Here is a 24,272-nt window from a genome sequence, read left to right on the forward strand (position 1 = left end):
CTGCAGGTGTTGTACTGCAAAATGCAGTTAGCAGGTGATCCCTGTATCGCTGAACTCTAGCAAAGTATTCTGTCTGTCCTTTGTCCCTCCTGTGATTGACCTAATACAATATTGAATTTTCCTTTTTATTTTACAGTGAGCGACAAGATGTATCATGGTGGGTTGCTTGAGTTCTGCATTTATTGCTTAGCAAAGGCATAGATTAAGCTTTGATTTTTCATGAGTAATCTCAATAGCAATGCACTATGCGATGATCCACTGCATAAATGAGTTGCATGAGACAACTTTACACGGTATCCATAATATGAGTTACTTTAGAGGCTCTTATTTTAAACATACTAGCATTTACAGGATGTGTTCACTAACAGTAGATCAAACAGTAGATTCCAGACAGTTGTTGGATGTTTTAAAAAAAAGCTTAGATGAGAAGAATACATGTTTCCAAATAAGATAATAATGCAAGGTCAGGAAGATCTATAGCTAGACTGATTGCCAGCATAAAAATGGAAAGCAGGACAGTGAATTTATCATTTAAAGTTTGTTTTATCGATAGCCTCAGCAGTAATCTGAGGATTACCGGAAAACTTGAGGCATAGGAATATGTGCAGGGCTGTTCTGTATAGAGTAACTGTGACATTTAGTAATTGGAAGCAATGAATCATGAAACTGGAGGTCTGGAATCAGAGGTGCTGAAGGTTTACTAGCCATTTGCTAATTTAATTTGAGGATAATTATTAATTGCTGATAATCTTGAATCTTCAGGAATTCCTGGAGTTCCAAAGATTCTTTTCAGTTGTTTTTAAGTGGTGGATTAGTCAACCCATTGAGTGCAAGACAATGTAATGTTTTTTAGTGAGTCCTGTTTGAAAAAAATGTGTCCAGAGTGTTCTTACAATAGTGCATCATATAATTAATTAAGAGGTAGAACCATGATTACAGGGGCCTTAGTTTTCATTTTTTTTCTGTAGTAGTAACATTTGTAAGAAAACATATTTCCAGAAGTTTAGAAATTTAGAGTAATGTAAATCAAAACATTAAACACAGCAATTCAAACGATACAATAGCCCTAAAATGTGATGCATATACAGTTTCATAACTTGAAATAGGTGTCAGTGAATTCTTTTAATGTCAAACATACGGGTAAAATTGCAAAGGGCTCCTTCCCACCCAACTGTTTTGTCAAAATTAAGACTGTGTGCTGGGGGAAATCTTTCCCAAGTGCTTGGAGGGAAAACAGAGATGTTACTTGTGTCTCTTAAAAAGAAGAATTTGTGAAAGGCTGGAAAGGGTAGTTTGTGTAGTACTACTTAGCACCTTGCGTGTGCTTGTGCTTGTGATGCAAGTATGTGAATGCATGGGATCATTCTAATGTGGCTGCTGGCATTGCAGGACACCTTCTAGAAAAAACACTTCAGACACTTTCAGAGAAGAATTTGCAGTTAGGTTATGCAGTGTCCCTGGGGAGTGTTACCATGCACCATGAATTGCTTGGAGAGTGTCTGCTTTCACAGCTCACCTTGCACATCCTGCGTGTTCCTGAACATACTCTTACTTTTAATCACCTTTGTATTAATAATCAATTGTTGTTTTGAATTTAACAGTAACAGGAGAATGAGTTAGCAGTACAGAGCTGTGTAAATTACTATCCTGGGCCATATTACGCTGTCTCTCATGTCAATATTATTGCAGAGTATCTCTGTCAGAGAGAAAGAAGTGACTGCAGATCTAGCCTGTAGTTCTATCCTCACTTACTGACTTTCACAGCCACTGTAAGTAACAGCATTCAGCTGCAGTGCAATGACTACAGCTAATGGTTAGCAAAAGAAATCTTGTCCGACGTAATTTTCCAAGTGCTCTTCTGAAGGCTTTTTAAATCATTTGAGGCTTCTCTTTACTATTTGTTTGAGCAAACTGTAATTTCTTGGACTCATGAAGTCAGCCGGTACATTCCTGTTGGCTTCAAATGGGTGAGGATCTTGCTACTCAAGATTTTCTGAAACCTGATTCTGGCTGAACTCCTGCCTTGGACAACTCCCCTTTTGTGAACGTGCGCTAAGAGGACCTCCACGTCAAACTAAGAGTATCAGATAGCAGATCGTGAAGTAACTGTTGTTACTTAACATAGCCCTCCACCACTTGCACCCGTGGCACATGACTGCCTTCTAGGAGTGGGATTTCACACCCTCCCGAGTGGAAATACCTTACCCAGCCAGATGTCTGGGACCCATCTGCACCAGGGAAAGTGCCATCAAGAGTTTCGGTGGGAAAGAGAGTTTGGAAGCTCCTGCCTGAGAACAGGCAAGAGGGAGGGAGAGCCTTTTCCTCCCAGAGGATGGTAAGTGGCTTTCAGAAAGCCTTTCTTCTTCACTTACTGTAGCCTGCCAAAACAAGCCAGCATGCTTGGCTCTGCTGAATGATGTGAGCACTGCACACAGATTGCACTGTTAAGAGATTGCTTTGTGTTCGGATCCAGGAGACATTTTTAATAATCTCCTCCAAATGCTGCTGATATTTTTTATTTCATTGTATTATGCATTGGTTTAAGATCCCTTTGTTGTAGCCTCACATCAGCTATTGAGCTTTCGCTTTAACTGTTGATACACAGTTGTCACAAAGAAAAGGGTATTTGTACGTGACATTCATGGTCACGTACCCGTGATGTGGTTCTCCCCATACTTCCTGTAAATGAAGACTCAGCCCCTCTGCCCACCCAGCAGGAGAGGGAGGCACTCACAAGGGCCAGAAGAGAACAGCACCTTCCTCAGCCCCATAACCTCTGCAATTTCAGCACAGTAAGTGGGAACCTATAGTATTAGGAAAAATTATGGAAGCAGCACTGAATCATGGGGCTCTCTTACTGCCCAGAGCTTCTGACTTCACCTCAAACAAACTAGCAACATGAAAAATAGGCAAACCAAGAACTTACCAGCCAAGATGTCATCAGGTTAAACAGCTGAACAGGACATGGTGTTGTCTAAAGCCCTCATGTAAACTACAGTGGAAAATATTTTTTTAGGTCATTAAAAGTTCATACAGCACACAAAACCCAACCCACTCATAGAAGTGTTCAGAGCATGAAATATTGGACAGTCAATTCAAATGTTAGAAAAGTTTCCTCAAAAATGAATGAAAATTGACAGCATTTTCTAACTTCGAGCTACCTACAATATTTAAATATTTCTTCTTCCCCATGGTGTTTTTAGCAGCACATATTTCCATGGGCACTTGTGTGAAAATTTATAGCACACCTTTCAGTGCTGTTTCCTGAAATACCTGTCAGCACCAGGAATTAGCACGACTTTATCCTACCTACACTTCACCCCTGTGGCCTGACTTTGGAGGAGCAGAATTGCTCCCGGCACTTACTCTTCTCTCATGCCGGTGCAGGCAGGGGTGCAGGGTGCCTGCCTGCCTGGTATGCAGTGGCTCACGATTAAGTTATGTCGGGCTCGATTTGAGACAAGGGGATGTGAGTGGGACTTGCGTAGCATGTAAGTCTTTTTACTGAGAGCATTATCTATCTATGTATTTATGTAGCTATTTATGTCACACACAAGCAAGTAAAACTTATCGCACCTAAGGGTCCCAAGCCTGGTGCTGAGGATTTTTCCCCTCTATATTTTCAGTCCTGCTCCCAGATTTTTCTTTTCACCCGCTCCTGTTTTCCATTTGGAAAGGCTATGCTACACGGGATCACTTGGTTTGTATATAACTTGGAGGTATCACCATATTCTTTTCAGTAGCATACATGTGTTCAGTAACTTATACAGACCTGCTTGTGCCCTGTACTGATGATTGCCTGGTGCTCCTTATGGTGAAAGTTCAGTTCCTGAAGGGCCAGAAAGTCTTATCTCATATTGTGAATAGTCACCAACGAAAAATACAAGATGTTTGCTGCACTTGGTGACCAGAGCTAGTAGGTGTGCAAAGTTGTATCCATCAGCAGTTGCTTAATTGTAATATTGGAGAATAATTTCTTCTTTTTACATCTGTAACTATAACTCTCTTTGCCACACCAAATTACCCTGCTTAGTTAAGAACAGGGAAAGAACTCTGCTCGTTTAGATTTCTTTTTCTTGCTTTAAACACCCATATTCTGACCACTCTTGTGAATCTGCTGGTGCAGGCTGCCATGACACAGCGTGGGCTGAAGCTGCCCAGCATCATTCTGTGGGCAGCAGTGGTGGTGCCTGGGGCCAGGGCAGAGCCCATGCCAGGGCAATAGAAAAAGAAATAGTCTGCTGTGACACCAGGGAGTTCCTGGCAGTGTGAGCCATTGTCTGTTCCCCAAAGCCTGTTTTGAGTTTTCCATGGGATTATGAGCTTTGCTCAGTAAATTCTGATGTGGCAGAGAGCTATGGCATGTACTGACCTCTGGCTCCAGGCCCTGTCCTCTAAGAACAACTGAATTGTAGATGTTCTGCCCATCAAACCTCTGCTCCAAGACAGTTCTGAGATCTAGCTCAGGTAATCCAATTTAAGCAATATTTTTATTTGTAAACTATTGGGACTGCTACTTATCTTTCTGGAATAATTCAAAATTTCAGTCCTGTGAGGGAAGAAGAAATGAAGACAGGCCCATTGCTCATGGAGGCACCTACAGACCAAAACATGCCGGTTGTGCTTTGCAGATAAGGGAACTAGTTTGTCTAGTTTGTTTCTCAGATCTTTATAAAGCATTAGAACACTCAAAAGAAAAGATCTTTTTCTACTTAGGTTTTCTTGGACAAAACATTTTGCATTGTTTTGAGGATGTGTAAAGTTGCTTTTTCTCAGTTGTAAGATGGCTTTGTTACTTCTTGTTCTGCGGCACTGCCAACATAGTACCTGAGAGTATGTAACAGACCTTAATAAAATTAATTTTCTATGTTTTGGGAATAAAAGTATCAGAAAAATAAGGCCAGATAGTAAAAGTAAGGTGGCAACATAGAGTGGTTTCTCCTAAGGCCTTCAGGAAAGCTGGTGATTAAAACTCTATAGAAGAATTCAGTTTTGTATAGTGGAAGAATTTTCTTGCTCTTTGTCGTTGATGTTCAAGTTTGGAAGAAGCATTTGCTTTAAAGAAGATTTTTGAAAAAAACCTAGAGAATAATGAATAAACAAAAGGTTAGTGTGTTTAACAGGAACTCATGAGACATCCCCATTTATATCTGCGCTCAGTCATGTTCAGGTGAGAGGATTTATCCAACCACTCTATATTTGTGTATGGTTCCTACACAGCAAGTTATCATGCAGCTTTTACTGGCTGCTTAGGAGCAAGGATTTCAGCCTGCCTCCAACACTTCCTAGGTGAATGTGCAAGCTTCTAGGACTTCAGCAGATGTTTTCCTTTACTCTCCTGCTCTGCTTGATTTTGAAAAAAAATAGTATCTTAGACCCCAGATAATTTACTGAGTAAAAATTCCATTGAAACAAAAATTAGTTTACAATCAGCAAATTCCATAATTCAAAGGCAATTATGTGACCTAGTACCTGATACGTATCCTGGAGTTTCCAGGAGATCCCGCCTTACAATTCCATTATTAGCTGCTTTCTTCCCTTTTCAGTAAGAACAGGCTTTGGGCCAAGGCTCTGGTCAAAACCATCTTTGCTTCTCACGTGCTGTGTCTCATTGGCTGTTACCTCCAGTGCTGATGCTTTTTGTGCCTGTCTGCCTCCATCTACACCTGCAGCCAAGCTCTGACATGCTGCAGTACGTGTACTGTTCCTTACACGCTATGGGGTTTTTCAGGAATAGGAGAGCCATATAAAACTGTATAATGTGTACATTATAGCTATATAATGTTATGATCACTACTTTTTTCCATATATTAAGTTGTAACATCATTATTTTCTGTGCCTTTCATACTGAACAAATCCCTTCTTATGATACAGCAGTGATGCTGCCAAGCTGGTACATGACCAGAGGAGCAGGCTGAAGTCAGAAAGGAGGGAGGGTATGAAAAAAATTAGTACTGGAACTAAGTGTGAGCACCAGTCACAGGAAGGATTAGGCCTAAGTCTACAGTATTAAACACATTAGCTTTAAACACCTCAGTAGCCCTGCTGAAATCATTGAGGGTTACTGCTGCGATTAAACAGCTGGCTTGAGTGCTGGCTTGTGAGCCTTAATGTCTGTAATGTGTCTAGGACACACTGAACATTTAGTTAACACTCTTTAGGATTTTGTATTAGCAACATGGTTATTGCCATATCTGAAGTTCATTGATCTATGGAGTGGTAACTTCCTCTTAGGTCTGTCTTGCAACTTCAAGAGGCATGCACCCTTGTTCAGTACATTTTTATTTTGTTGCACGTTAACACTATAACTAGGAAAAAACTATCAAATAAAACCCTATCATTTGTTCTCACTTCAAAGCATTTTCCCCCAAGCCTTTCAACATCATATGTGTTCACTTAGCCTATTTTAGCAAATGACTTTGCACATACCAGTTCTGTACGTTCATGCTGCACATACCATTACCTGAATGCAGTTACAGGAGAGGAATGTACCATGTGGATGATACTTCTAAGAAGATGCCGATGTGAAGGACTCAGCCTTAAAACAAAAATAACATTAAAAAAATCACAAGTAGTCTTGAAAATCTGTGTCTGGGAAAGTGGAAGAACTCATATTCTTCATAATAAATGATTCACTAACTGCAACACAATATGGTGGCCAGTATAAAAAAGGATTTTGGAGCTGCCTACACTTGGGTTTATTTTAAGGGCTGTTTTGCAGGGGGTGGCAGAGTGTCTGTGTAACTGATACATTTTGCAACACCATTTCTATCTTTGGGAAGCTGCAACTGGTTTTTTAGAGCTTAGCATGTCAAAATCCTGCTTCAGTCCCCTTGGATTCCATGAAGAAGATTAGCTACCAGGAGACACTGTGTTGGCAACGGTACTCTGTGTAGTACAGTGGCTAGAGTGGAGGTGACGTGGATGTAACACCCTCACAGTGTCTGTCGTACATGGTGCAGATGGTGCTTGTGATGCACGGTGACTGGAGCACACAGCATACTGTAAGGATTTGATATTGGCACATGCTCTGTTTACTTACATGATGGGTTATAAAATACAAGGTATTTCCCAATGCCTAGAAGAGGAAACCCACACTCAAACACTCTTGTCATCAAATCCAGCCCAAAAGCTGGTGTGCAGCTGTGTGTTCTGAATATTTTGTGTAATGAATTGTGTGAAGACTGTGTCCCTGTCCTACCCCACGTAGGAGGACCCAGCCAAAATGAAGACACTGCTGTGTAAGTACTAATGCGTCACTGATGAGTATAAGTTGCAGAAAATCTGCTTCAGGTACAGCCTCATCCAAAGACCTGTGAAGTTGAGCCAGGGGGCAGGGAGGAGTATCTCCGGTTTGTTCGGTGAGTTTTGGACCAGGGCTGCACACACAAGCGAGAAAGTCTCACAGCCGTATCAGGTGACATGCCTCATACCTGCCTGCACCACAGTAAATGTTAGACTTTTCCTTAAATGAAAAATAAGTATTTGATTAGGAAGAGCAGGCACAACAGGCTTCCAGAAGACTCTTATCTGAGCTGTTTGGAAGGACACTTTGCAGATATGTTACCTGTGTAATACTAAATTCACAAGAGTATTCAAGAACAAAATTCATGTTGTGGTTTAAACTTGTTCTACTCAAAGTACTATCTAATAGATAAGGTAAGCACAGTTTTGTTTCAGTATAAAGAAAGGCAATTCTATCTGAAATTCTTTTATCCTGTGTCACCTCTTAAAAACTGTATTGTCTTTATTTTTCTGTTTGAGTACATCACATTACTTTTTCTGAGGCTTGCTGATGTTTATTCCTTTTGCTTTGTTTACTGCTATGAAACATCTGAACATTTTATCTATTTATCAATAAATGCTAAATAGGCTTCAAGTTGACCACCAAAACTACCAAGATCAATGGAAGTTTCTATACTGGTTTCTAAGACCAGTCCCCAGTTCTAGGAACCTGGTATATGCCCTTACTTGGCATTCTAAGTTTTGTGAATGAAAGGCATATGCACTATTAAATGTACTCAAATACTCTTAATAATAAACATACATTTCCTTCATGAATCGTAAAACGCTGCCAAAGTATTACTGTACATATGCATTTTCATGACAAGATCAGAGATGTACTTGGACAGCCCCTGTGAATGTATGGCATGTGTTTACTTATACACAAATCCTCAGTTTATGACTAATGTGGAAAACAAATGGTGGGAGAGTCAAGACATCACTTCAAATTTGCAAAGTAAATGTTGAGAGGAAGTTTTCTCATTTGCAGGTATACAGTGTGTCATCCAAATACAATAAGACCTTTCAGGATAGTTTAGTATTAGCTATTTTGGTTCCAATCAAAAGCCTTTGAAGACACACATCAGTCATGAGCACCCCACTAAACCCAAATGAAGCCACATTCTCAGGCTTCAGAGGGGCTGTGACATGTACTTACCGCTAAACGTATGCTAACCTCCTTTTATGAATCAGGATCATGTTTTCAAATATTCTACATGCATGAAAGCATGGAGTTTCTTAAACTCTTGGTGTCTTCCAGTTAATTAAATACCATCACAGAATAGGGTAGGTAAATTCATATACTTCGCATGGAGTTCATTAGAGTATTTTTAAAAAAATTAAACACAGAGTTATATTTAGCTTGATACTCACAAGTGTTAACACTGTGCTTTTAATGTGACAGGTTAGATTTGGAAAGCAATATAAAACACGGGTTTCAGTGGATAGAACTTTTTATTTCCACAACTTAAGGATGTTGTTAACATCCATGTGCCTTTTTAAGATCTAGTGCATCATTTAAAATCCAACCAGTGCTAGTTTGCTGAAAACATTTATCTTTGTTAGCTTTCAGTGCTCTACAGAAGTTAAAAAGAGGACCTTTTACTACCCTTTTTTTTTTCTTAAAGTAGTAGTTAGAAGTAAAGACTAACTTTGTTTCTGTTGTTGGCATAGATATTTTTTGTCCATCAAAGAAACTGGAGTGTTTCAAATAAGACTAATGTTAATGTTACAAAGAAACAATATATTAAATCAATGACCAAATAGTTATTTGTATGCCTTTTTTCTTCTTTTCTTCTTCCTTCTTTTCTTTCCCCGCCCTCCCCGTCAATAGGTGACATGTATGCAGTGGTTGCAAGGGGACCATACAATGCTGGATATGATTGAGAAAAAACGTTGCCTCTGCAAAGAAATAAAAGCTCGACAGAAATCAGAAAAAGGACTCTGCAAACAGGACAGCATGCCTATTTTGCCGAGTTGGAAAAAGAATACTGGGACCAAGAAATACAGCCCTCCTCCTTATTCCAAACAACAAACTGTTTTCTGGGACACTGCAATTTGACAGGCGTGTGGAGGATGCCCTCTCCACTGTGTTGCATCGTGCACAGGTAGCCTGCTTTTTTAATAAGGCAAAGGCTCTAACCTAAGACTTACCTGCAGGTGGTGATCTTCCTAGGAAAAAACACACCAATAAGTGCTCACCTGTCAATCAAGAGAGAGATTTAAGTTTCCAACTGGATTGAGGCATACATATTTATCCAGGATTTTTTTGGATCCAGAAGATATCAAAATGTAAATATTTCGCCAATATATTGAAAACACCCAAACTAATACACTGTTTAAATATATATATATATATATAAATTCAAAAATTTATGAAGAATTTTACTATATAATGTTACTGTTATACTGTTTTATTACCTATTTTCTATGTGGTATTCTAATGTTACCCCGCCACAACCACCACCACCATTTTATTTCTCTTACCTGCCTAGATGTGGCCTCTGTACAAAAGCATGTGGTTGTACATTTTGTTGAAGAGGACAATGTACAAAACAACTCAGTGCCGTGCTAGGGCTGTAGAAGTTTCCTAGAGTTGTACTTGTTGGAGGTCCTTATCTTTGGGGAGGGGAGGGCTGGACAAAGGAGAGAGTTCTGGTGGGAAACAGCAAAACTGCAAGCAATGCAAATAAAAGTGCTTAATGCGGATGCCTGAATTGCATTTAAAATATGAATTGTTCTGCATCAGCTTTCCTATAAAGTTAATCAGATATATTGCCCCTGGTTTTATATGCATCCGTTACTAAAATTATTTGGCCGGAAAACTAAATTTTCTGCAGAAAAGCCTGCAACAGAAACTCTTACTTCATTATATTCAGCTGACTAGCAGAGACCATGGTTCACTGTGACTAAGCATTGTACAGCCCGTGATGGAGAGACCCAGTCACTTAGCAGGTTAAGGCAGTGGCGCTGCAGGCACGGTTCCTGTCCACATTTGTCTTTGGTCCAGAAAATAAAGGTAACAAAATCTGTTTACGTGTTCATTATTTTTAAACCCAGCAACCCATCCTTACCTTACGCTGTGTCAGATTTCCCTGTGTTATTTATAAAGGATGGAATTCAGGCCCCTTGAAAGCCAGTAGGGAAATCCCTCTTGATTTCACATGGTTTTGAAGTGGAGGCCCATACATTCTCCTGGGTATGCCGTTTTCTTCTTCCTGGCTGCTTTTGTAATTGGCTTGCAATCCTGTAATGTATTACACCCATTTTAACAGAATATTATGTCATGACCAAAGAATTATAACCTCCTGGTTTTAACGGGAGAAAGAGATGGCTTATACTGATTATGAGGGTGAAATCCATGTGGTGAAATATCTTCCAAAAGGATCTGTTAAGAGCGAGGGAAACTTGTACTGCTGTGGAGTAGGGGGGGGAAAGATCTATGGCATATATTTTGTATATTTAAATTTCTATCTATGCGTTTGAAGTTTGGTAGCACAAAAGTCCCTCTTTAAAACAATCATTTTAGTATTATATTCGCCGAGAAGAAAAGGTGTGTTGTTTGAAACTTCTTGCTGTATTGGCTTTTCTTTGAAATTATATTGACAGCATTGCCACAGCTGTAATTGCTGATCAAAAAAAACCAAAAATAACAAATTTTAGAAGGTTTTTGTAATCTATATTGCTAAAGTTTGAGTTTGAGTAATGCTTTATCAGTAGTAGTTTCTTTTCAGCCTCTGAAATAAAGTTTTTAAATATTTTATAACTAATTAACTAATGTATATTTTGATGTCCAAACTGAGATTTCTGTAAAAGATAAAGTGTGTGTTTATATGTGTGTATGTATATTAGCATTATTGTATATGTATATATGCATATTTGTACACACATATACTTGTATATATGCATGTATCTCTATATATACTCATAGCTGTGTGCATACGTATACCCACATACATTAAATATTGGTGTGTGCTATGAATATACAGTGGCTGGAATGGGTAGGCAATTGAAATGCAGAATTAAAGAGCCCCTCACAGCCAAAATGCAGAAGACATGAAAAAAGCCAGAGGCTGTGAAGGAATCTTTGAATACATGTTACATCCAAAAGACACCAACTGTATATTCTGCTTATTCTCTTTTTTTTTTTAAAGAAAGAAAATGGCAGAAGAAAAACTCCAGAGATTTCGCAAAGTTCCAGAATCTGCTGGAAAGAAGACGACTTGTTGGTCGTGAGAAATCTGTTGAGATAACAGGTTCATTATTCAGAAAGTGTTTATGCTTTGTCTTCCTTGTTATGTGGCAAGAGAAGTATTTTTCATAACCATGTGTGAAATACTCAGCTCAACCCTTTCTCCCAGCTGCACTAAAGTCTCTGGTGACAAAACGGAAGCCGGTGTTCAGTCAGTCTTGATACTCCATCTCTGCATTGGTCTCTTCCTAGAGCAATTACTTTAAAACCTGTCCTACTGAAGCATCAATTTTGCAGTCCAGACCTGTGGGTACGCACGGGGGCTGCAGTGCCAGGCCCTCTGGGGGAAGGCAAATGTTAATGTAAACAGTTACATGTTTAATAGTGTTTGTTCGTACTGTGTCCTTTCCATATCGATACATAATAGGAATAATGATCAGGGAATCGAAGCATTCTTGTCCTAAGCAAACTTGCTTGTACATTTTGCCCACCATAAAACCACTCCTTGTTTCGCTTGTAACGCTCAACACTGTTTATGTTGTCCTTCCTAAATAACTGTTCATGTGCTTCCAGACCTCCATTGTATCCCATGGAAACAATGGCTTTTCGTTTTAAAGTGCGACAGTACATGAAAAAGTAAAATATAACTTAGCACTTACCTTCAAAGCACTTTAGAAATGTGAACTAAACCTCACAGTTGCAAGAATCATTTTACAAAGGAGGGAAGTGAGGCTCAGGTGGAGTAGTTTCCAAAGGTCACGGGCAGAGCCAGAGCAAGATAAACTGTCCTGTCCCACGACTGCTGGCCCACCCCAATGCTTGAGTAAAAGGTGCATCGTACTGCCGAGAGTGTGCCATCAAAATGCTGTTAAACATTTTCTATGTCACCTATTGTCTCAGCAGTTTCTGTGTCACAGGGTGAATGACAAGTGCTTAGTTACACACAGTCATTAAAGCTGTAGTCTGTATAAATATGCAATCTGTATATACATACAGATCACATATATACACACACTTACGAAGACTGTATATATGAAATTGTTTGGTATGCACTTATTTTGCTTTAAACTCTTGAAGTTAAACATTATAGTGTAGCAATTTGTGTAAAGTGCACTGTGATTTCAAGAAAGCACAGTAAAGTCACAGGTCTTGTTATTCTTGCACTAAAAATGTGTTTACGTATATTAGCCAATGTATGTCTACTTTATTGCTCCTTTTGACAAATTAAAGCAAATGGTATAAAATGGTATGGGGTTTTTCAGTTTGGGTTGTTTATTTTTAAGTGGACAATGGCACTATGTTTTTAAATAACAGGGTTTTTAAATAAAATGAAATCATTCTGTGTTCATTCCAATGTAATACCTTTACCAATATCTTGAAACTGAATGTCATGTTGCTTTTTTTCATATTTCATTAGAAATTGTCAGGTACGTGCCTGAGATTGTGTAGGAGTAAGGAGTAGCTAGAGGCTAAATGTAATCATATATTATTAGCCGTTTCTATATACACAGTATAAATACATATTAATTTTCTTTTCATTTTTGTACTTGATTTTTTTAGGTAAGATGTAATTAAATGTACTTTGATACTTCTGAAGTAATAAGATGTTGTTTGAAGATCAATTCTGCTTTCTTTAGTGCATTGACAATATTTTACAATAATTTAGTGCTTATTTATTTGTGCTCCGGTGTAATTATAATAAAAAGCAATAGTTTAAAATATTTGGCTGTTCATTTTCACTTGACGGTTTCAGCTTTGAGCTGGGTTATTTACTAGGGATTAGCTAGAGATTCCTGGGAAGAAAAGTCAAGTCATAGTTGTATATTTATAATATTCCCTAGGCACATTTTTAATCATATCGTTTGTTGGAGGAAATGAATGAATTGCTTTAATAGGTTGGTATTTGTAAGTCATGCCTGGTTGCATCTAATGCCATGAGTGCCATCCTCAACTAAATCCTTAGGATAAGATTTCTCCAAAGAGCAGACAGAAATTTTGGTATAGGTACCTGTGAACAGTTTGTGATGGAAGATGCTCATTTCAAAGACCCCCTTTCAAAGATCTCTGCAGAATATCCACAAATGGGAGAGGGGCCCATCACGCTCTCCATGAAGCCTGAAAAAGATCTGTTTCTTTTTAAAAGTCCTGTTTCCAGACAGAAGCTTTACTCCCATTGGTATGTAAAACCCAGTCCTTGCAGAGGAATTCCACCTTAGGAGGAGGGGACGGGACAGGTGCTGTGGGGGAAGAAAAGGACCTGTACAACAAGTGCAATTGATAATGATCTTCCTGTGCTCAATTTTTCAATACTCTGTTTTCTGTTGAAGTTTTGTAGCCTAGATTCTGTGACTGAGATAACCTCTCCTCTAATTTTTTTAAGAACACATTTTGTAATTTAAAAAGGTTTCCAAGAGCAAATAAGCAAGTAGTTAAATAAAGAACCCAGAAAGGAACAGTAATGTTCTGCTTATAGCACTGAGACCAAATTTCTCTCCCTTCATGGAAGAAGCTGCCTTTAATGTGCAAAAAAAGTGCTATCCATGCTTGTATGGATCTGTATGCAGAACTGAGCCAGTGAGAATCTTTTGGTTGTCTTCTGCAGGAGCTGGATCCGAGGCAGGTTGCAGATGATCCAGAAAGTGCTTTCCAAGGGCTTCCCTGCCTCAGGAGCCCAAGCTGCATGCTTTTCCTGAGGCACAGCCTCTCTTTCCTCAGCAGTAACCCCATTGCCAAGGCCCATATAATGGCTGAAGAGCTTTGTAACCTCTTTAAGCTCCTCATCCTCTCTCCAGCCCCTGGCATAGGTGTTCAGAGTGAATTACTCCTAAACAAACTCCAGCCTTTTGTCCCATTCTCCATGTTTCATAGGGAAATCCTACAGGGATGACTAGAAATGAACAGGACAAACCCAAGGTTTTACAGGGATTTCTCCAGATTTAAAAGAGGAAAAGAGATCCTGTCAGTTTAAAAGTCAGATTGTTGTCTGTACGCTTCAATGGGACAGTTTATGAAGTCCTGTGTCCTAGCTTATTTCTAAAGACTTTCCAGGATTACTTCCAACATCCACCTCACTCCCCATGCCATGTCTGACTGCTGCTGGAGAGAGCAGCACCAGAACCAGAGAAGGAACAAAAAGGGAGGATTGGCAAGTGCAGCAGGAAGCATAAATTTGGGGTAAATTCAAATTTTTCCCCATTTGAAATCTGTGTATTCGCTTTCTTTGCCACTGCAAAAACAATGTGCCATTGTTTCTTAAACAGAAGAGGTTTAAATTAAAAGGAGACAAGACCATAAAAAGCAATGGTCGAGTTTTACACTTGTATTTGCTCTAAGTTTATTTAAAAGTGGAAAGGTGCCTGCAGTCCTCCATCTTGGGTCTCTCTCCTTTTGAGTTTTAAAAATCGTCACAATAACACTGGCTGGAATTACTGTGTTTCTCTGCTGCAGTCACTCACAGTGACCTTAGCTGGTGCCAGAGTGGCTGCGAAGCAATTAAAGCACACAGCGTTTTGTCTTCCTTGGGAACAAGTAACCTGCCCTGAGCAAAGCAGAGAAGTCAGGCAGCCGTTAGAGGAGAGATGGGCCAACATCTTTCAGATCTACAGCCAGCGCTGACAAAGCTGGCAAAGGAACAGCAGGAAACTAAATAAAATTTACAAAAACAAAAGACAACTGAAAAGAAACACTGCTCAAAAGCAAGACTGAACACATTTGGCATTTATTTTCTAAATGTGCCAACATCTCTTTTATGGTGCGGTTTTGCCTTTAAAACAAAATTACATACCTGTCACCTTTTAATTGAGATTTTTGGCACTGGGGTGGGTGGTGGTTTTAGTGTTCTCCCCGCCTGTGGCATATTTTCATCTTCCTTTGTCCCCTTCTCTCTTTCTGTCTCAATCCTTTCTTTCATGATGTGCTTTGGGAAATATATTAGTAGGTACAATGAGAATTCTCCTGTTGCCTTTTGTTCCTGTCAATGTTGTGCTCTCCTTCCTCTGTTCTCTGCTGGCTCTACACTCTCTAACCCTCACGAAAACATGCAAAGAGAGCAGGAGCAGGAACCTCCATTGATTTTATTTTAGAGGATAGCATTTATCAATGCTGTTCTTGGTGTATACACAGCAAGTTTCATGGAGGGATTTGGAATCACTAAAGAGTTGATAAAACACAGAGGTACTGAGAAGCTGCAGACTGGGCCACAGCTGCAGCTGGTGGGCAGCAAAGCCAGGGCTGATGCCCACATCCCTCCTGGACCCAAATACCCTTGCCCCCAAACCAGCTTTGTGTGGAGGAATAGAAAGAGTGGTGCCAGGGGAGAGGTTTCCTGACTGCAGCTGGCAGGACATCAGCCCAGGCCAGGAGGAAATTAATTTTATGTGTTAAAACAAAAAGACAAAATTCCCACAAACCTTCTCCCTCAGCTTTCACTTCTGTCTTGTGTATCTCCTGGACCACATGCAGCCTACAGTAAGGGCTCATGAGAAGCTCTGTTGACCTCCCCAAGCCCCAGAGAAGCCAATCGAGAGACCAGGAGCTTTCCCCTACTCTGGCAAGGTACCGGTGCAGACCTGCCCCCTTCCTGCAACCTGCCTTGGCCCCTGAGCTGCAGACAGTGAAACAGGGAGTGGGAATGGGGGTGGGAAGACTGCTGGGAGCTTGCAGCAGCCACAGAGGAGCTGTGCACGCAGGTGCTGGGGCACCAGGAGGAGGCTGCGAAGGACAAAGCGTCCAGAAAAATGTGACTGCTGCTGAGGGAGAAAGCAGCTTGTGAGAAGGGAACACACTGATGTGAGAAGCAGAAAACTCCTGTCATGCCCAAGGGCCAATCCAGCCCTCCTGAGCAGGCATGGAAAAGTGGGTGATGTCCCTGTGCCAGCTGGGAGCAGAGGGACAGGGGGAGAGGGACTCCAGAGACAGGCCAAAACTGTGGTGCCATCGGCCAGGTTTTGGGGAGAGGACAGGCTCCTGGGGTCTGACGGCTGAGGGAGCTGGTTGTTTTTGATCTCTGGAGGCCACCTGCTGCTGGCACTCAGCAGCCTCACTTGATCAAAATCTAACAACAATACCTGATTAGATCTTTTGTATCAGGAGTATTAATTTAAAAGAGAAAAGAGGAAAAAATCCAGACTGGTCTCCAGCAGCCTCCTGATAGTTGTGGCTGAGCGAGAAGGCTTCAAGCCTGTGAAGTCCCAGTGTGAGGGCAGAGGCTGGTGGCTGCTAGCTGCCTCACCTCCATGCCTGCTCTGAGGTGCCGGGCAGGCGGCGGGATGCACGTGTTGCACCACACGCCACAGGGGTGAGAGAGAATGCCAGTTGGGTTGGGGAAAGAGAAATGATTGGATATTTGGTGGTAAATGCCAAACTTTAGTCTCCAGTATGAGGGAGCCCCTGAGGCAGCCAGGCCAGGCTGCAGTGCCCCTGAGCTGGGTCATTTCTGCGTACTCCAGGTGGGGCCCATTTCCCAAACGAGGGCCAGCGCCTCTTGGGTTTTCCCGCCACTTTTGCAGCCGGCACTCTCTGCCCCTCAGCGACCCGCTCTCCCCTGAGGGAGCTGCGTCCAGCATGGCCGCACTGCACAGCTGCCCTGGGGGAGCCTCCCTCAGGGCTCAGCACCCAAAAGGCTGCCCTATTCCTTCAGAGAATGCCACAGCATGGCGGGGCAGGCAGAAACATCCAGAGGTCACTGAGGTGAGGCGGCAGCCAGATCTCTGGTTTCCGGCTGGCAAACCAGCACTTCACCAGGTCATGGCTTGGCCAGTCCAGCACTTGGCACGAGCTGAGCTCCTTGGGCTGATCCAGTGCCACATCTTGCTCAGGTGCACCTGTCAGGCTTTGGGCTAAGAGGCTTCATGTTGGGTCAGTCATGCCTGCCATAACCTCTCTCCCCTGCTCTCATTTCAGCAGAGCACAGCAGCATGGTGGCACCCTGTGGGGATGGAGGCCTCGGCTGGCTGGGCTGCAGCAGACAGAACACTGCAGGTCATCTCAGGGGTGCTTCTCTGCATGAGGGGAGGTCACAGGGACATAGCTCTCCAGGACACGACACCCACCAAAAGGTAATTTCCTACAAACAGTTTTTTGGTAACCATGCCAGAGCTTCCCCACATAAAGGCTTCTCTTTGGAGAAGCAGTGGGAAGCACCCCGGCTGTTAGTGACCTGGAGGAGAGGAGCCTGTGCTTCCTCAGCAGTCGCTCTTAGTTGAATATGCCTACTCTCTATGACCTTATACTTTGTTTAGACATTAACACCTCTGCAAAGTGGGTGTTAAATGGTGCTGTTAGTGTCTGTAACATTTTTACATCTGCTTGAGAAGTGTAAATGATTCTACAAGGTGCAGGGCAGTGGAAAATCAACCTTCCCCCAGCTCCAGTTGGCTGAGGAAATTCAAAATAATTCCTGTGGAATCTGCTTCCCACCAGAGCTCTTTTCTTTCCCAAGTTCTTCAGGTTTGGTTCTGGGGGGGAGGGGGGGGGGAAGGGTATGTGGTTTGTTGTTGTTGTTGTTGTTTTAGTTTGGTTTGGGTTTTTTACTGTTCTTATAAACACAACTGACTCTCTAGTGTGTCCTTGGCCAAGCAGGCAGAAATATTCACTTTCTGCCTGGCTTTTAGGTCCATTGGCATTTGACAATTTTGTCACAATGTTTGTTGAAATATGTGACCCACCTAGGAAGTCTGAAACCAACACTTTCTTTCCCTGGCTCTTACTCTGTGTGTGAAATATGGTGGCACAAGTTGTATATGGAATAAGGTAACAAGATGAGTTATTCCATGGTATGTGTTTGACTGGCTGGGCACTGCCTGGGTTCTTGAGTAGCTTGCAAGTGAGCTCCAGGAGGGATGGTGGCACCCCGGTGTCCACTGCAGGTGGCTGTGGCAATCTGGAGCGTACTGGGACACGCGGTGTCATTGGGAACGAGACCGGGGAGTGGAGCCATGATCACCTCTCTAGCAAAATTTTGTCACAATTAATTTATGGCAGTCTGCAAGGTTGTGTGTTCCCAGGTGTGTGTCATCATCCCTGGATGCTGGTTTCTGGGGTAGGCAGACATGAGGAGCAAGAAGTTTCAGAACATTTTGTCATGAGTGCTCTCTTGTGTGTTCTCCAAGCAGTTTAAGCAAGTCAAGCAGGAATAAAAACTACAGACTGACTTGGAAGAATGACTGCACCACAGGAAAACATCTGGTCCTCCCAGTATACATTGCTGCTGTGCTGTTATAACTACATAAATGTGGGAGTACTGCTTCATCCTCTGAACTGCTTCAGTTACAATTTCCACACTTACCACCAGTAAGACTTCCCTGCTGTGCTTTGGTCATCTCTCTCCCTGACCATGGTAACAGAACATCTGGCCTGACTTCCTAAAAGATATCTAATCTGGTGATACCACAGAATAAGAGAGAAAATTTCCAAACTGAAATCCAGCCTGTTCAGGGTACTCAAGGTTGCAAGCAACACCATCAGCCTCAACAAAAACTAGACTTCTACTCCTTGGGCAGTAGCGGTCAATAGGGGAAAACCTGCAGTACTGTACAAAGGGTCAAAGGATTGAAAACCAACACCTAGAATGGTAATTTAAATTTACCTGAGTCCCTGAATACCCCGTATACAGCATCTTGCAGCACTCTTTTGGGCTTGCAGCATTACTTTGAGGAGCAGAAAGGTGGTATCCTTTGAGTGAAAGCCCAGACAGGCATCTCAGCCAAACACCAGGTCAGAGGCTGCCCTGCCACTGTAGGCACTCCCACAAGCATGTGTGTGTCTTCATGCGTGATCAGGCTATCACTGTAAGCCCTTCAGAAACAGGTACCGCACATAGTTACCACAGTCAATGCTGGAATGATCTTGTTGACAGGGGCTGTGAATTTAATCAGTTATCATGTGTTTTTCCTTGTGCTTTTGCTGCATCTCATTTATCTTGGGAAGTTCCCCTCTGTTTCATCACTATGTCTGTTTTTGTAGACATAGAAGTACAAATCTCCAGTACAATGTCTGAATTAATACTCGGAACATATGTCTGAAAGATACTGAAACCCCTTCGTAATAACATTTTTTGAAATGAACTAAGTAACACTTCAGAATATTTTTTTTGCAAAAAGTTTCAGATTCCTTTACTTTCCGTCTGGGTAAGGAGTTCAAACACACGTGATATTTTGAGACTTGGTATCAAAAAGAAATTTCAAATTTGATGAGTATCAATCCATATGAGCATAATGTAAGCATAATCTCCCCTTCAGGAACACAGAAAAGTAAGTTTGAGCCCAGGCTTTCTGTACTTCCATAAGAAAGCTTTCTTAGTGCCTATTTAATTTCCACAGAGATACAATTGCTTATCTTAACAAACTTCTACCACATATAAATCACTTTCTGTCCTCTCTCTGAGAAAGAATGAATATGTAGTGCTTTTTGCTCAGGTTTTTCTTTCTCTGTATGTCCACAAGACAAATGAATGCTCTGTCAAGTGAGGTTAATGGATGTATGGGAGGAAAGGATTGTTTAGTGTCTTGGTATGGTGAAATATAGCACTTAATGTACATATTCTGCTAGTTCAAGGCACATCTTAGGAAAGTTTTATATTGTTCCCATGACCAACTAATAGGAAATCAGACAAAATGCTGACTTGGGATTTTTGCTTGTGACAAAGTGTTCTCTGTCCTTCAAACTGTATCTCCACTGAAGAGCACTAGACAGTACAACCAAGAATAATAATTAATGGCACATTTACTGCTGTGCTAGCATAGAGAAATACCGTTTTAGATTTACCCTGGGCTGAGAATATTTTATACACCTTTGATTTATCTTTGGATAGACTGTTATTGGCTGTCTGATCCTGTCAAAGGTAAATCAAAGACTTAATGCAGTCCCAGTGTCAACCTATCTCATTGTATTTCAGAGAACATTTTAAAACTTCGGAGATGTTAGCCTCGAGAACTCCCTTACCTCTCCTCCCCATTTTTAAATCTAGTCCCATTTTCTACAATGTGCACCTTATAGATGCCTTCCAGATTCCTGCTATTAGCTAGTTTGCTCTGGGGTTTTTTTATTTGGGTTTTGTGGGTTTAAGTCTTGCGATATGTTGCTATCTCCTGACACTCTCTGTAAATCTTTGAAAGGAGAAAGAAGGAACAAATCAGTTTGCCATGACAAGGAATGGACACCACATATTGTCCTGGTTTCGGCTGGGATAGAGTTAATTTCTTTCTTGGTGGTTACTGCAGTGCTGTGTTTTGGATTTTGTGTGGGAACAGTGTGGTCAGGGACTTTTTGGTTTCTCAGGCCCTGCCAGCGAGAGGGCTGGAGTGGTACAGGAAGTTGGGAGGGGACACAGCCAGGACGGCTGACCTGAACTAGCCAAAGAGGTATTCATACCATGGGACATCATGCTTGGTATATAAACTGGGCAGGATGTTGGCCAGGGTGGGGTGATTGCTGCTCAGGGACTGGCTGGGCATTGGTCAGCAGGTGGTGAGCAGCTGTACTGTGCATCAGAACTTTTCTTGTTTCCCTCCCCTTTGGATTTCATTCTTCTCCTCTTCTCCCTCCTTTTCATTGTAACTGTTATTTTTATCATATTCTTTTATTCTTATTTTATTTCAATTAGTAAATTGTTCTTATCACAACCATCGAGTTTTACATTCCTTTCCAATTCTCCTCCCCATCCCTCTGGGTGAGGGGGGAGTGAGCGAGTGGCTGCATGGTAATTAGTTACTAGCTGGTATTAAACCATGACAAAATTATATTCATGTATGTACATATATCTTAAAAACAAAATGGATACCGATTCCAAGTGCTTCTGAACAAGAACACCTTTTTGGTGTTCATGTCTTTCACATTAAGAAGGTCTCATACTATGTTATGGCAGCTCCAGCTTGGGCTCTTAATTTGAAGATGTCATTTACTTTGCCATAGATTTAGGCACATATTTACTTTAGGCATGTAAGTAACTTTCCTCTGGAGAGTACAATGTTACCTTCAGAGGGAGAAAGAAATGTCATTACGTGCTCTTGCAGAATCCAGCCAGCAGTATATACTTCAGTTTAACAAATTATAATTGTTTTAAAAGAAAATAGTTTTCAGTGTCACATTAGTCATGTGCTATTTGATTGATGTAATTCTGCAATGGAATGTGAAACTTGTAAGAGTCTTCTTTTGGAATCTCTTCTGAGGGGCATTAAGCTCTAGTGTATGTAATTAATGCTTTAAATATTCTTTCCTACCAGTTTAATCTTCACCTATCTCTGTGCTGCCTTGTTACCTAATATTAACTGCTCATTGAAATTAATTGTTTCTGGTCTTTTCAATCATTGATTGTTCTTTCACAGCAGAACATTTTAAAATAACACTATTGATTTTTCTTACATTATAGCCCTCCTCATAACTCCTAACTAGAGGGTGTTATTGTGGTCTAAGAACACGTGGGAACACTTAACCAATACTGAATGTACAACAAAACAATGTATGTTTAGTGCAATATTCATCCAAGCATCAGAATCTTAAAACAGTAAATTCTATGGCTCTATTTTAAAACAGTGTTTTAGATTATTTTCTTTAAAAAATGGTGAAAATATTTACTCACAAATATGAAATACTGTGACACAGATCTTAGAATGTGCTAACTGGAATACCTTGGGTCTTCACAAGCCTCTCATTTACGGAGTTTCCACAGTTTCATGGGATCAGAGTAGGAATAGAGAATAATGCTGTTCTTCTTTCTGCAAAAAAGCCCTCATATTCACAGGTCTTACCTCTGTTGGGACCGTGTGCCTCCTTCATGCTCTCCATCACCTCTTCTGGCTTCTTCATGGTCATCTATATCTGAAACACGAGGCCTCACATTCACCACAGCCTTTATATTATAAAAAAAAAAAAAAAAAAAAAAAAAAGCCTTGTGACCTTCCAAAAATGATTATATCTCTGTCATTTTAGGACTTTGTAAAAAATGAAATATTCCATGTCTTCTTAACCTTATAGCTTACATAGTGAAAAGAAGATAGAGAGCATTTGCATAACTAATTAATGTCAGATGACTATTCCTGCCATACTTCCTAAAGCAAATGATCTTTTGAAAATACAGTTTACAAGCAGAGAGGTGCTCACCACAGTTTTGAAGAAACAGACAGCTAAGTGTGTACAGTGGATAGGGTATCAGTACCATCTCTTGCACCTCTGATGGCCCAGAGCACTCACTCTGTGCTTGGAGGTGCCTGTCAGGCTTGTAGAGTCATCACTGGTGGCTGTGCAGGAAAGGAGGTTCACATCTGCTCCAGGCTGGATTGATTAGCAGTAGTATGATAAATGGTCAGGCTCATCTCTTACTCCTTTTGTGGTCTGATATTACTGTACTACTCAGCACTGGGTTTAAGGAAAATATTCATTTGATTGCCTTCCATTTTCACTGGGGGAAGAGGGACAATTTTAACTACAGAACACAATACCATGTGGCCCAGAAAAACTTCTTTGCATATTATAAATGTTAGAACATACCAGGAAGATAAATGCAAAGAATAGGAAGCACAGTTGATCAGAAAATTCTTGCCAGAAGTCTTTTGTCTAGATGTCTTTATTATTATTTTTTAGATCGAAACATGAGAAAATTCTAGGTTTGTTTAAAAATACAAAGCAATTCATCAATGCTGGTATGTCCTATGATCTATTTTGCAAGTGGAATGTTGGGGTGTTTTTCTATTTTGAAATATGTTTTTAATATTAAGTAGGTTTTATAAATTAATTAAAAACAAGTAAAAATCAACATTTTGGTGCTGTTCCTGAAGTTTAGGACTTGGGAGTAGGAAAGACTAGAAACCTTGTTCCTTTTGGAAACAAGTCTCAAAATGATTGCATGTTCTGCAAAGCAAAAAGCTCTGATAGGAATTCAGGGTGGCAGAACAGGGCATACTGGTACATAAATGCTAGGTCAGTGGCCACAGCATGGTCTTTCAGAAGAGCCGGCTATGGGCATAGTATCAATGGACAACATGAATATTAAGAAAAGCCTAAAACAAGCCCTCAGAATCACAAGTGATTCTCTCTGCAAGTACACAAAATGATGTGTCTAAAAACCAAAGCAGAAACAAATCCTACATGTTGTGGCCAGTTCTGTAAGATATAAAGTCTTTTTAAGCAGGGGAGGCTAACTGTGTCAGACAGATGATTTCAATTAGCTCCTTTCACTGTATTATTTCCACCTTTTGACTCAAGATATGTTTCTAGCTCTGATCTAATGGTCTCTAGAAGGCAGATGATTAATATAGATACATGACTAACCCAGAGATCACGCTGTGATGATTATGAGAAGAGTTTGATTAAAGTCTTTGCCCATATAGTAACTGAGATCTCTGCAGATTAGATAGTGCATCTAAAAGAAATCTATACATAATTGTTTCCATGTGTTAGCAAGATTGGATATTTGCATTAAAAAAAAAGGTGTTTCCTTGTAAGTCATAGATATTGAGAATATTGTGTTGGCTTCATTCGGGACAGGATTCTCACAAGTGCATAGAGAAGAATCACCCACGTGAGAATACTAATTTAAAAGCCATTCACCTGTATACTACATTGTTGTCCTTTCCTAAATAGCTGTCATTGCACCCCAGTTGGCAATAGCCCTTTGCTAGTATTCCTGGCCTATTCCAACACCCATGGTTACGTTTGTATATACATGTGTGGTGTGAGAGCCCCATGTACTTGTTTTTCTTGATGGTGTTAGAGCCCTATGGAAATCTTTTCCTCAATGGCCCTAATCAGCCTCACCTGGAGCCTCTACCACTCCCACACACCTGCCCATGGGCCCAGGAACTGC

At 40.9% G+C, this 24,272-nt stretch overlaps 1 protein-coding gene across 4 annotated transcripts in view; it reads left to right on the forward strand.

Annotated features, from left to right (window-relative positions):
- The window catches only part of NYAP2 (neuronal tyrosine-phosphorylated phosphoinositide-3-kinase adaptor 2), a 146,134-nt gene extending 132,974 nt beyond the window's left edge, over positions 1-13,160 (forward strand). For 3 of the 4 annotated variants that reach the window (XM_055817564.1, XM_055817561.1, XM_055817563.1), the window contains one exon: positions 9,116-13,160. In XM_055817564.1, the coding sequence (XP_055673539.1) occupies positions 9,116-9,343 (228 nt within the window). In that variant the 3' untranslated portion in view covers positions 9,344-13,160. The remainder of the gene's footprint in view (positions 1-9,115) is intronic. The other variant, XM_055817562.1, reaches the window with a different exon arrangement.
- The last annotated feature ends 11,112 nt before the right edge of the window (positions 13,161-24,272 follow it).

The sequence above is a fragment of the Falco peregrinus genome, chromosome 12 (genome assembly GCF_023634155.1).
Source record: "Falco peregrinus isolate bFalPer1 chromosome 12, bFalPer1.pri, whole genome shotgun sequence".
NCBI lineage: Eukaryota > Metazoa > Chordata > Aves > Falconiformes > Falconidae > Falco > Falco peregrinus.